At 43.7% G+C, this 13,992-nt stretch overlaps 1 protein-coding gene across 1 annotated transcript in view; it reads left to right on the top strand.

The window, feature by feature from the left end:
• The window catches only part of ANO2 (anoctamin 2), a 239,517-nt gene extending 226,424 nt beyond the window's left edge, over positions 1 to 13,093 (top strand). The window contains exons 25-26 of the mRNA XM_073567770.1: positions 1,159 to 1,264; positions 11,822 to 13,093. Coding sequence (XP_073423871.1) covers positions 1,159 to 1,264; positions 11,822 to 12,103 — 388 coding nt within the window. The 3' untranslated portion in view covers positions 12,104 to 13,093. The remainder of the gene's footprint in view (positions 1 to 1,158; positions 1,265 to 11,821) is intronic.
• Positions 13,094 to 13,992: the final 899 nt, after the last annotated feature.

Consider the following 13,992-nt stretch of genomic DNA (forward strand, 5'->3'; position numbering starts at 1 on the left):
TCACCTTTCCTTCGAGGATTGATGAAGATTCTAGAGGTCATTAACAGTTCTTACACTGAAACACATTCTGCATCTAAGTATGTTGAGCAATTACATAAGGACGAATTGTCCACTTATTAAAATAAACCCAGAATAATAAAATTCTTGAACGTTGTTGCGTTGAAAGCAAAATTGCCCTGATCAAGAAATCAATTGGCATAAACAATTTTGTTTTTCATTTTCGAGGAACCAAATCTTCAGTCTTGATTGAGACTCAGATAGGATCTAGATATATAATTGCTTTAAATTGTCTGTCATCCACTTCCGTCTGGATGTCCCCGAATTCCACAATCCACTGCGCCGCACCAGAAGTACGCCGACCGCCATTTTGGCACACCCAAGTGATGCCGCCCGGATCCAGGACGAAGCTGCGATCCCGACGGCCGCTGGAATCCCAGCAGCCGCTCGGATCCAGGCCACCGCTGTGATCCCAACCGCCCCGGGATCCCAGCTGCTGCTCGGAACCAGGCCACCACTATGATCCCAACTGCCCCTGGAATCCCAACTGCCGCTCGGATCCAGGTTGCCGCTGCGATCCCGACCGCCGCTGTGATCTCGACCACCGCTGAGATCCCGCCCGCTGCTTGGATCCCAGCCGCCGCTTGGATCCCAGCCACCGCTCGGATCCAGGCTGTTGCTGCAATCATGAGGCTGTGAAAGGGGTGTAACGAGGGGGTATAACGAAAGGGGTGTTATAAAGGGGTATAATGAGAGGGTGTAAGGAGGGGGGAGTAATGAGAGGGATGCCGCCGCCGGACCCCCACCAGGACCCACTGCCTGACTACATGCGCCGGATCCCGCCGCTGCCTGCCCACCCACCTCCGTGCAGTCCCAGCTGGCAGGAAAGACCGTGGCTTGAGGCCTGTGCTGGAAATTGGGTACGGCCACCCTCTGGTGGCGCCGCACACCATCTCCAGCACAGACTGCAAAACACCGTCTTTCCTGCCGATTGTGACTTCACGGAAGTGGGTGGGCCACCACCCCCAGCGCCACAAAGCTGCCCCCATCGTGATGTTACTGCCCTCCCGATGCGATAACATAGGGCATACATCTAGTTAAATTATAATTGTAACATCTCCTATAAAACACTATGCTCAATTTCATTTTCTATCTTTGTAGATATAAGGATTACCGAGAACCTCCTTGGTCTCCGAATCATTATGACTTTTCTAAACAATACTGGACGGTCTTAGCTGTGCGTCTCGCTTTCGTCATTCTTTTTCAGGTAAGTTTTTTTTCTTTGTTTGCAAAGCATAAGTTTTCTTTTTTTTTTGTCAATATTCAGGTTGAACCATCATATTTTGCATCATTGTGCAAACATTTTATTTGCCTAGTGGGTCTTACAATCTAGATTCTGAGTTCACATACTAAAGGCCCCCATCAGGTGTAGACAAAGACAGAAGAGAGCTCCTATTCAAGAACAATATAGGGGCGCTTTGCAGGAAAATAGATCATCATAATGCTTTGGAGGTGGAAGTGGGCCATCTTACCTCTTGGGCTCCTGAGTGACTAAACAAGTTGCACGAATGATATGTCCACCCCTGGCCCTTTTACACACTTTTTTGCAGAACTATCGTTCAGCTGGCACCTATTTCTGCCAACTCCTCCATACACAAGAGTGCTCACTCTACCTAGCACTCCTTTGACCACTGTGAAAGAGCCACTGCCAGACTCCTCTGGCAGAGGCTTATGTTCGAGCAGAAGTAAAAGAGCGACGATTAAAATTCCATCGTTGAGATCCTCATCTGTCGGGGAGACTCTGCCAATTTTGCTGATATTGGTAAGATTGATTGACTTTAATCTAATGAACACGTGGGCCTTAAGGAAAATAGCTGGAAAGGAAACTAGCAAACTAGTGCTAGTAGCATTATGGAAGAGCCATCCATCAAGGCCAGTAAGGTAAGAGAAAAGGGGCACACTAAGGAGAGATGGGTTATAAGAAATCCATATACTAAGGCCAGTAGGGAAATAAAAATAATTCACACACATGGGTCAATAAGAAACCCAACACCGTAACCCGAACGGTGATAAAAATTCAAGACAATGGGCCAAAAGGGAAATAGGAAATTCATGCACAAAGCCAATAGACTAATGGGGAATATACAGTACATATTGGAGTTAGTAGGGTGATATAAGAGCCTCACACTAAAAGAAGTTGAGTGACATGAAAGTAGTGCATCAAGGCCAACTGGGTGATAGAAAAACCAATACAACTTGACCAGTAGGGCGATAGGAAATTCACGTAGTAAAGCCATTTTAGCAGTAAGCGTTTATCCACATACTAGTATCATTATGGAAATACTAAAACTTCAATCTAAATCAAGCAGGGTGATAAAATATTTCTATACCAGGGCTATGTAAGGTAACTTGTTCTTACTGAGTAGATCCAGATGATGCGTAAAGACTTACCGACAGCGCTCCATGGGAAAAAGTGGGTAAAATAGCTCTCCTCAAGAATATTTTTTTCCAAACAGCTGTCCATAGATCGTTCTTCTAGAAGAGAGGTATATTGGTTCTACCTCTTATGATGGACACTGACTGACTGACTGCAGCGGTCACATTATGTCTGAGCAAAGAAACAGTCTCCAATCTCATTTTTCTAGCTTGGACTGTATGTGACTGGCGCAGCCAATTAGAAGATGCTGATTGGTTGCAGTGGTCACCGGATGTAACCAGAGACCAGAAGTGGACATACTATTGACGGAAGAGTGACAAGGAATCCAGTAAGTGAGGGTTTTTTTTAATTAGGAACCACTATGGGCCCATTTTATTGAGTGAGTCCCCGCCGGCTGTATGATTTGCGACTGTTAGACAGTCACAACACGTGCAGGGATTGCCTGTTTGCTAGGGAATTTCCACATATATAAAGATGTATACACTGGCGCTAACCAATAGTAAATCGGGCTGCTGGTACCTAGATAGAAACTGTGCTTCTACTGTCAAGAAAGGCTTAAAAAAATAAATAAACTGGGTGGGTGGTAACCCTGATGAAGAAGGACATTTTGCCTTCGAAGCGCGTAGGTTTTTGGCCCCAGCTAGGCTCCATAGCCTCAGCCTTGTGACGTCACACGCTGTCAGTTTAGTACAGTGTCAGTTATCCTCCAGCCGAGCATCCAGGACGCTACCGGCCGGAGCGGTTCTGGCTCTGCCCAGCTCATCTCACTACCAGCTGTCACAGTCACATGTGTCTGGACGCAGCGAGTACCGCAAGGCGAACCCGTGTGACGCACGTGACCCTGGATACACTGCCTCCAGTGGGGCGAATTTAAATAATAAACACGTGCAGCTGGATACACCGCCTCCAACTGGCGACTTTAGACATTACACGTATATACAAGTCTGGAAACCCCGCCTCCAGTAAGGCGAATTTAAACAATAAGGGAAACCTGGGAAACATTAACAATGGTGGGCCCTGCGATAGGGAATAGGGAAGTGGAGACCTCCTGAGCTCCCCTGAGCCAGTGTCCCTGCACTCCTAACATTCCCTATGCCGGTTCCGCACCGGGCGCGCAACAGGAACCTAAAAACCCTAGCTCGTCCTGACCTAAACCTTCACAAGGGAATTGGTCGGTGTGGAAACTAATCCCACCACTGTACTAAACACACATGAGGAAAGATGACAAAACAGGGGAAACACCACTTAGCTTTGCTCCGTTGCGTACGCTCCTAGCAACAGAGCCCACCACCTGTGTGCATCTTCTCCACCCGGATCAATCACCATAACTGGATCCTTCACCATAGTGCAGAGTCCACCACCAGTTGCAGCTGTCCAGTAACAGAGTCCCAAAGATGAGTTCAGCTCCTGCCCAAAAAGTCAAGCATGCTTGAGTCCAGCTCTCAGCAACCAAGTCCCGCATGCTGAGTGCAACTCTCTCCATAGTCGTCACTCCACCAAGCCATGCAAGCACTTCCTGCCAACACCATAAACTGTGACTCCACCACGTCATGCCAGTTCTTCCTGCAGACCACATAGCTACCACTCATCCCCTCTGGCTGGGCTACGCAGGACTCATGTTCAGCTCCTTCTTTCACCCAGGCTTCCTTGTGAAAGACTAACACACAATATCACCAACAGTGATTGAACACACCTGGCTCTCTTTTATAGAGCCTAACACCTGATTTGTAATTAAGTGCACATTAAACCAAAGAAACTAAATTGCACTACCGCTCACCACCACTGGGGCAACTTAGAATGAACGACACCACGTGTAATAATTCTAATGGCCACCGGGGGCAATCACATCACTTTGGCACCTAGCCAAAGGAAAAAAGTTCACTTATCCATTTAAACTGTCAGATCCACGCTGGATCATGACACCAGCACCCCAGTCATCCAAGCTCATCCACCTCATCTTCTCAGCCCATCACATACTTACCCAGCACCATTGTGGAATATTCATTGAGATTGGGACAGCACCTTTCATTCAGCTAGAGTCAGGGTAAGTCTGTATGAGTTGCGGCATTTGTCCGTCATCGTTGATTAGTGGAATATTGCTGGCTTGGTGGATTTGCATTTTTTCCACGCTCTGAGTGTCGGGTATATGTGTGAGGTGCAGGTCATTCACTTTCATTTTCATTATTATTGAATCTCCACATATGTTGAGGCTGTCTAACAGCTGCAATCATACAGCCACGGGGACTCGAACATAGTATATGAGCACGCCCAGATACTAGGATAATACCCAAGAATGCTCGGATAAGACATTGTCCGAGCATGTTGGCCCATCACTAATTATGAATCATAATGAATGGATTTTTCCCCAAGATAATAAGTTATCTCCTATTATCTGATTACTGCAATCTAACTTCTGGCACCCACAATGAAAATGAAACCGAAAATGGGGCTTTGAAACCCCAGGAACTAGGCTCTCTAAAGACCTGGTTTGAATGGAGCAGAGGTGGTAGCATGCGCACGCACTGATCCTTTCTGACAGTGTGCTTCAGGGTCCCATTCCTAGGATCGTTGTGGGTCCCATTAGTTGTATCCACAGCAGTCACTAAGCGATTACGTATGCCATCAAAACGATATAACTTTGAAAAACAAAATTTGTCTGAGTTCACTAACTCCTTGACATTGCCATTTTCCAGCGGTTGGACCTCAGCGATCAGTAAGCCCTAACTTACTATGTAGAGAATAACTACAACTAGGGAAAACTGTAACAAGTAAAAAGCTGCTAAGACTTGTTCCTTCCCTTACCCAACATGGGCTGTGTGAATATGCCTGTTGTCAGTTTCTATCCACAGTTTCTGCACTGATATCAAACAAGCAGACCATCCTTGGCCAACCATGGCCCTGGGTGGTTGGACAAAGTGGTGTGACCCAACACCAAGAGTGGTTTCCTCTTTGTAGAATTTGCTTCCTCTGGACATCATGTATCTACTCTAATTCTATAGTCATCTTGGATGCCGCTTGTCGAGCTTTATGCCCCAATTTTTTGTATTTGTAAACAAACAGCTCTTTTTTTGTCTTGGTAACTTGGCCGTATCTTTACACTTTTACCGAGTTACCGAATGTCTTCAACAAATCCATCATTTGCAAGTGTTTTTAGATTTATGGTCCCATTAGTATATTCGCTCATTAGCACTCTCCGATGAAATATGTAATTATCGGGAAACTGGAGCATAGGGCACTGAACCCAACCAAATGAGTCAGAAACCACAGACATCTTAGGAATGATTGTCGACAATTACATTTTGGCAGCCATTCACGATCAAATTTTATGAATCGAATAGCTCTTGTGAAATCTCACCCATCGCAATTGGGATGTTTTCATGTTCTTTGCTTTACTGCAAAAAAAGCTTAACCTGAAGTTATCTAGATAAATTGCTAATGCTAGTAAACAGATAGTATTGTTAATGGCAGTGGGGTAACTATAATCTGATGGGTCCCGGTGCCAAATTTGGACCTGGTCCCCCACCTGTATGTTTGTCTGATGTATGGGCCCTTGTAGCATTCCAGATCTTGTGAAAACATACATGTTGGCCCTCTCATGTAACAATATTCCTTATCCTGGACCCTTTCTGTAATAGTGTCCCCCATCCTTTATCCCTTTCCTGTAGTAATGTCCCCAATCCTTGCCCCTTCCCACAATAATGTCTTCAATCCTGGTCCTTTCCTGTAATAATGTCCCCATCCTGGCCCCTTCCTGTAATAATGTCCCCCATCCTGGGCTATTTCCAGTTATAATAAATAATAATAATATTAATCTTTATTTATATAGCACCAACATATTCTGCAGCGCTTTACAATTTAACAGTTTCAAACACAACAATCAAAAGTAACAACTTTAATGATAATACAGTGATTAAAGCAAAATAAGACTGCCCTGCTTGTGAGAGCTTACAATCTACAATTAGGTGGGGGAGATACAGAGTACAGGCGTGTATTTACAATGATGTATTTACAATGATTGTCCAGCCATCTTGAGGGGGTGGGGGATAGCTAGAGATAGTGAATGGGCTACACACGCACACTTACACATAAAATGACTGATTAGGGAACGTGATAGGCTGCTCTGAACAAATGTGTTTTGAGGGAGCGCCTAAAACTGTGCCAGTTGTGGCTGGTCCTAATTTCTTGGGGTAGAGCATTCCAGGGGATTGGTGAAGCGCGGGGGAAGTCTTGGAGTCAGGAGTGGGAGGTATGGATTAGTGCAGAGGTTAGTCGAAAGTCATTTGCAGAGCGCAGCGGTCGGTCAGGCTGATAGACAGAAATGAGGGAGGAGATGTAGGGGGTGCTGCACTGTGGAGAGCTTTGTGGGTGAGAACAAGTACTTTGAATTGGATCCTATAATGAAGGGGCAGCCAGTGTAACGACTGGCGAAGAGCGGACGCGTCCGAGTACCGATTAGCCAGATGGATGATCCTGGCTGCTGCATTAAGGATGGACTGGAGAGGGGAAAGTTGAGTAACGGGGAGGCCAATTAATAGAGCGTTGCAGTAGTCCAGGAGGGAGTGGATCAAGGCGACAGTGAGGGTTTTTTGTTTCCATGGTGAGAAAAGGGCGGATTTTAGAGATGTTCTTTAGGTGTAAACGGCAAGAGCGGGCAAGGGATTGTATATGGGAGGTGAAGGAGAGATTGGTGTCAAACATAACACCCAGACAGCGCGCCTGCTAGCGGGGTGTTATTATGATGCTGCCCACAGAGAGAGAAATGTCAGATTTACGGAGCTGAGTAGACGGCAGGAGCAGAAGAAGTTCAGTTTTAGAAAGGTTGAGTTTCAGATAGAGCGGACATGATGTTGGAGACTGACAGTCACTGGCGTTCTGTAGTACAGCGGGGGTAAGGTCGGGGGATGATGTATATAGTTGTGTGTCATCAGCATAAAGATGGTACTGAAAGCCAAATCTGCTGATGGTCTGTCCAATTGGGGCTGTGTAGAGAGAGAAGAGAAGGGGGCCAAGGACTGAGCCCTGAGGTACCCCGACAGCGAGAGGAAGAGGAGATGACGTAGAGTCAGCGAACAAAACACTGACGGATCGGTCAGAAAGATAGGAAGAGAACCAGGAGAGAGCAGTGTCCTGTTATAATGTTCTCCATCCTTGTCCTTTTCCTGGTATAATGTTCCCCATCTTCAGATGTAACATCCAGCTGAAATAACTGCTGACATCTGCAGGCCCAACTCCCACACCGGCCCGGTCGCTGTCGCCCTCTCTGGTTAATGGTCATCCAGTTTTTTTATTACAGTACCATTATGTTTTCTATCTATAGTAGCGGTCAACAGATGTGGTTACCCCGAGGTACTTACCTATGAAAAGTCAATATGTATTGATATGTGGAATAGTTATTAAAGGCAACCTTAAAGTGGACCAAAAATTGTCCACATCATTTAAAGGAAAATTTCATTTTTGATGGGTGGATATCGAATGTTTCCTCCTCTTACATCTTTTAAAAATTATTGAGATTTTCTGTGACCCAATTAACCTACGGACGTGTCTATTCTTGCCTTCCACCCAATTTTCCAATTTTGTCAAAAGAGCCCAATTTCTGACTATACAAATTCAAAACATTTTGATGACATGGCGACAAAAAGCTTGATTATCAATTATTGACTAGAAACGAGCAAGAGAAGAAAATCTTTTCTTCATTGATTCTTCAATTCACTGGAAATCTTGAACCTTCTAACTTTATCATTGACGTCCTGGTGGCTTAGCAACCAACCGGTTGACGTGCAAATTTATAAAAAAAAATGAAAAAAATTGCATATCAGTTAGAAATTTTTGCATTGAAGCATGGCAACCAATCAGACTATTTTTTTTTTTATTGTCGTTCCTCCACCAGACGGATAAAAGCTTAAAATTGATTCATTGGAAAGGTTCAGTGCACTTAGCAGAGGAGTTAACGAATGAACGCCATAGGTAATTATGTAGCACGGACCTTCTGATTGTACCATGAAAATTTTCTGTTTCTTCAGCTTTCATGATTGAGCAACCACATGTGATTCCATGGAAATAAAGAATATCGTACTACTCCTTTCTTGTGTCGTAAAAACGCCATACTCGGAAGTCTGACAAGTGAAATATAATACCATCTTTAAACAAAAGCTGGATACCGGCACATCACAGACATCTGTTTCTGACTAGAACTAGTCATTTGCATATAATTAGCTATAATCACCAATTTTTTAGCAACTGCATTAAGGAAAGTTTAGAAGGCCAAATTTAAGGCTATTTCGAGCTCAAAGTCTCAGTGAAATTACTTGGGCATGGAGGCCAAAAATCTTCTAATCAGCTGACAACCTTAGATGTTAGTGAGAAGGATAAAACTGATGTAAGATATATGAATGGTTAAAACCGGGGGAATCGTTAAAAGCATAAGCATATCCTTTTTTTGCAGGCTATTTTCCTTTTGGTATTCGGTCCAGCCCTTTGAATGTGGTTTTTGAAGGCCATGCCCTGTTCCACACCGGTTTCTGACCAATAGATGTGCTTTTTTGTAGATCATACCGCTTTCACTACTTCATGGCCCATCCTCATCCCATGGATATGCAACACCCCAATGACATGCACTCTGCTTTCCAGGTTGCATCTGTGGTGGCCAGGAGATATATCAACTCTTCCAGATTGTCACGACAGACTGTGACATAGCCGGCGGTAGCTGTCCCATGAAATTTGTGAGGGATACAATATTTGTCAGGGCTTTCTTAATCCCACAATACCTGATATCACAGTTGAGTCCCTGTCCTGATAAGGTACCTCTCGGTACGCATTGATGTTGCAGTTGGGCTCATATACATTAGCCAATTTATGTGCTAAATACCTTCCTTTTACTGAAAATAGCAATATTGGATTTCCAGTTTTCCAAAATTCCATCCGTACGTAATTTAGCACTTACCTATTTTCTGTGGCAGTAATGCAGTTCCAATTTTCTAAATTTACCATTCTAAACAATCCAGAGGGCAAATTTTCTACTATTGCTAATAGTGGCCTATTACACAGCCGCTATGGGGCCCGTGAGTTGGGAGGTCCAATGCCACTGACACCGGGCCCCCCGCTTGTCATCGCACTTTCAACTTTATCTTCATCCTGGAGCAGCGTGGGAACAAGAAGAAGTTAGTATTTTCTTTCTTCAGTTTCTTTCTTTTTTTATCAATGAGTACATTGTGGGGACTATAATACTATTTGGAAGGCTATGTGGGGGCCATGATATACTTTGGAGGGCTATGTGGAGACCATTATAATATTTGAAGGGCTATGTGAGAGTCATCACATCATTTAGAGGGCTATTTGGCCCCATCCTACCATTTGAAGGGCCATTTTGGAGGGCCATGATACTATTTCGAGGGTTATATGGGGGCCATCCTATTATTTGAATGACTATGTGAGGGGGCTATCATATTCTTTGTAGGGCATGCGGGGGCTTTTATACTATTTGAAGGGCTGTTTGGAGTCAATCATACCATTTGAAAGGCCATTATATGGTTTGGAGGGTTCTGAAGGGGCTATTATGCTGTTTGGAGAGCTAGAGGGGGCCATTATACTGTATACAGTGTGGAGGGTTGTGTAAGGTCCATCATACTGTGTATATAGTTGTGTTGGGTTCACCATACTGTACGGAGGTTGTGGGGGACAGTATACTATATAGAGAGCCACTATACTGTATGGAGAGCCACTACACTGTATAGACGGCCACTATACTTTATGGAGAGCCACTACACTGTACAGACGGCCACTATACTGTATGGAGAGCCACTACACTGTACAGACAGCCACTATACTGTATGGAGAGCCACTACACTGTATAGACGGCCACTATACTGTATGGAGAGCCACTACACTGTACAGACAGCCACTATACTGTATGGAGAGCCACTACACTGTACAGACGGCCACTATACTGTATGGAGAGCCACTACACTGTACAGACGGCCACTATACTGTATGGAGAGCCACTACACTGTACAGACGGCCACTATACTGTATGGAGAGCCACTACACTGTACAGACGGCCACTATACTGTATGGAGAGCCACTACACTGTACAGACGGCCACTATACTGTATGGAGAGCCACTACACTGTACAGACGGCCACTTTACTGTATGGAGAGCGACTACACTGTACAGACGGCCACTATACTGTATGGAGAGCCACTACACTGTATAGATGGCCACTATACTGTATGGAGAGCCACTACACTGTACAGACGGCCACTATACTGTATGGAGAGCGACTACACTGTACAGACGGCCACTATACTGTATGGAGAGCCACTACACTGTATAGACGGCCACTATACTGTATGGAGAGCCACTACACTGTACAGACGGCCACTATACTGTATGAAGAGCCACTACACTGTACAGACGGCCACTATACTGTATGGAGAGCCACTACACTGTACAGACGGCCACTATACTGTATGGAGAGCCACTATACTGTATAGACGGCCACTATACTGTATGGAGAGCCACTACACTGTATAGACGGCCACTATACTGTATGGAGAGCCACTACACTGTACAGACGGCCACTATACTGTATGGAGAGCCACTACACTGTACAGATGGCCACTACACTGTATAGACGGCCACTATACTGTATGGAGAGCCACTACACTGTATAGACGGCCACTATACTGTATGGAGAGCCACTACACTGTACAGACGACCACTATACTGTATGGAGGGTCATTTTAGTCTATGGAAGGCTATAATACTATGTGTGGGCCATATATTGTGTCAAGGGCTGTATTACAACTTCATACTGTGTTGGGGTCACTGTGGGGTTATTATACTTTGCAAGGGGATAATGTGGGGTCATCATACTGGGTGTGTGGAAAGTACTGTGGAAGGGCTGCAAAGTTGTGAGATATGCTCTTCTGTGACCCGCCAACTATTTTTTTTGGAGGGGTGCCCAAGTAGGACTTTTGATATAGGCCCACATGACTTCTATTTTTTCCCCCCGATTGTTGATATAGAGATGGTGTGAATTTATTCTATCATTGTTGCAGCATGACATACATGTGACGTTGTACTAAACGAAAGAGGAGCCACAGATGGCGACAAGTTAGAAACCGTTCCCCCAATCCCAATGTTGTGGCCTATGGAATGGGATGTATGAATCGACACTCTGGACACTCGATTGGACTCTCTAAACTTACTCAATAATCCAAATGACATCTTTTCGAATTTTTATATAAAAGTCTTAAAATTTATTAGAAGAAAAAAAGATGAGATCCCCATAGTTTACGTTACGTCTTAACATCCACCACTATGTCTAAAGATTCATCCAGTCCTGTCTAACACTAATAACCATGTCTGATTTTATTTGTTTCCTTCAGAACCTGGTCATGTTCTTGAGTACGATGGTGGACTGGTTAATACCCGATATACCAAAGGACATAAGTGAACAAATCAAAAGAGAGAAGAGTATGATCGTCAATGTCTTCCTGAAAGAAGAACATAAAAAACTCCAGCTCATAGAAAACTTTATCCTGCACGACAAACAACGTGGCAAAACAGAAAACAAGGGCCGACGGAGCCGAGCGGCCAGCTTTTGCCAGTTCAGTCGAAGCCAACGTGGCAGCTTTACGTCGTTCAGCTCACACCACACGGACGTGTGACCTCGTTGACTCGACTAGACATGTCACACAAGTAAAAAAGAATCTAAATGCATGTACCATTAAAGCTTAAGACGTTGAAATTGGAGATGGAAGAACATGTGGAATGGAGGAGTACGGGGTGAAGGAGAAAACAACCCTTACGTTTCTCGTAAACGTCTCCAAACGATCTTAAGCAGGCTTTGTAATTTTTAAGGAACCGTCTGGTGCAACATACGGCGCAGACATGCTTAAGCACAACGGTGCACTATAGATCTCCAGCAGCTCGTTTACTGCAATGTGTGTGGCTACCACAGAGCTGAATACAATGCGTGGAGTAGGGAGCAAAGTAAGACCACATTTTTTTAATTTTTAACCCTAGGACTAGCCGAGCTCATTAGCTTTTTTTTTTTTTTTTTAATGAGCGGACTTCTTAAATCGCGTGAGACCGTTTCCTTTTATGATGCACGTTAACGACAATCTTGCTGCAGTGCTTTCTAAAGATGATATGATGTAAGCGTTTCTGTACTCGACTCGAGTCTCAGACTGCTTAACTAGACGCCGCAATCGGAGGCCTAACTTTATGTAAATAAGAAAAAATAAATAAATCTGCAACTTTAAGAAAACAAAAAAGCTGCTGACCAATGAAAAAAGGGAATGTATAGCTTTAAATATATGATGTTCAGTAAATTATGCAGATGTGGACACAGGAGGTATACCTGGTATGATGACGTTTTTCCGTTGTTGGCTGCACTTTTGCAAATGTATAGTGAGAAACAAAAAAAAAAAATATATATATATATATACATATATCACAACCTCAGGGCTTATTTTATATAGTTTGTTCTTAAAGGTAATAAATGAATCAAAGACACTTTTGATATCGGAACTAAGCAAAAAAAAATGATTTACTCAAATCCAACCGTAAATTGTAAACCGCATTTTACAGGTTTCTGGGATCAATGAAATTAATGATATATGATCAGAGATGGTAATAAACTATTTTTTTCTGGAGCTGTTGTTTATGAAGTTTTTTTTTTATTCAAAGTAGTAAACGAGATTAAAATACAGACTTTTTTTTTCCTATGCACAGCTCCACTTGTATTCAAAGGTCACATCTGGTATTGCAGCTCGGTCACACAAATTATCAATTGGGCTCAGATACGATGCCAAAAAAAAGGACAGACCTAAGTTTCTGTGGTTACTCTGTGACTACAAATTGTCAAATCCTGACAGTTTGCATCGTGCTCACTAATTTTCTAGATCGAGTGGGCGGTTATATGATTGCCGATATGTGATTTGCACACTGCCGATTACATGCTGACAACTTTCTTATCCGCTTTTCTCAACAAAACATACAGATAATATTTGCCGAATAGAGTCTCATCCACTTTTCTCAATAGAACATACTTGCAGTCAATGTTCTATTGAAAGAAGCAGATGAGAATCTTTTCGGCACGTGACCTCCAGTATGTTCTAACTCCAGTATGTTCTAAAAGTCGAAAGGTGATGAGAATCTAGTTGGGACATGACTGCCAGTATGTTTTATTGAGAGAAGTAATTGAGAATGTAGTTGGTGGTTGACCGGTAGTATGTCCTTTTGAGGAAAGCAGATGAGAATCTAGTTGAGATGTGACCTCCAGTATGTTCTATTGAGAAAAGCGGATGAGACTCTAGTTGAGAGATATTACCGCCAGTATTTCTATGGAAAGAAACACATTAGAATCTACCGTAATTGGGTTGTGACTACTAGTATGTTCAATAGAGAAAAGTAGATGAGTATCTAGTTGGGACATGACCACCAGTATGTTCGAAAGTGTCGAAAGTGAAAAGTAGATGAGTATCTAGTTGGGGCATGACCACCAGTATGTTTGAAAGTGAAAAGTGAATGAATATCTAGTTGGGACATGACC

This window comes from Dendrobates tinctorius, unplaced genomic scaffold (assembly GCF_039654945.1).
Source record: "Dendrobates tinctorius isolate UK_male_01 unplaced genomic scaffold, ASM3965494v1 ptg000020l, whole genome shotgun sequence".
NCBI classification, from domain to species: Eukaryota; Metazoa; Chordata; class Amphibia; order Anura; family Dendrobatidae; genus Dendrobates; species Dendrobates tinctorius.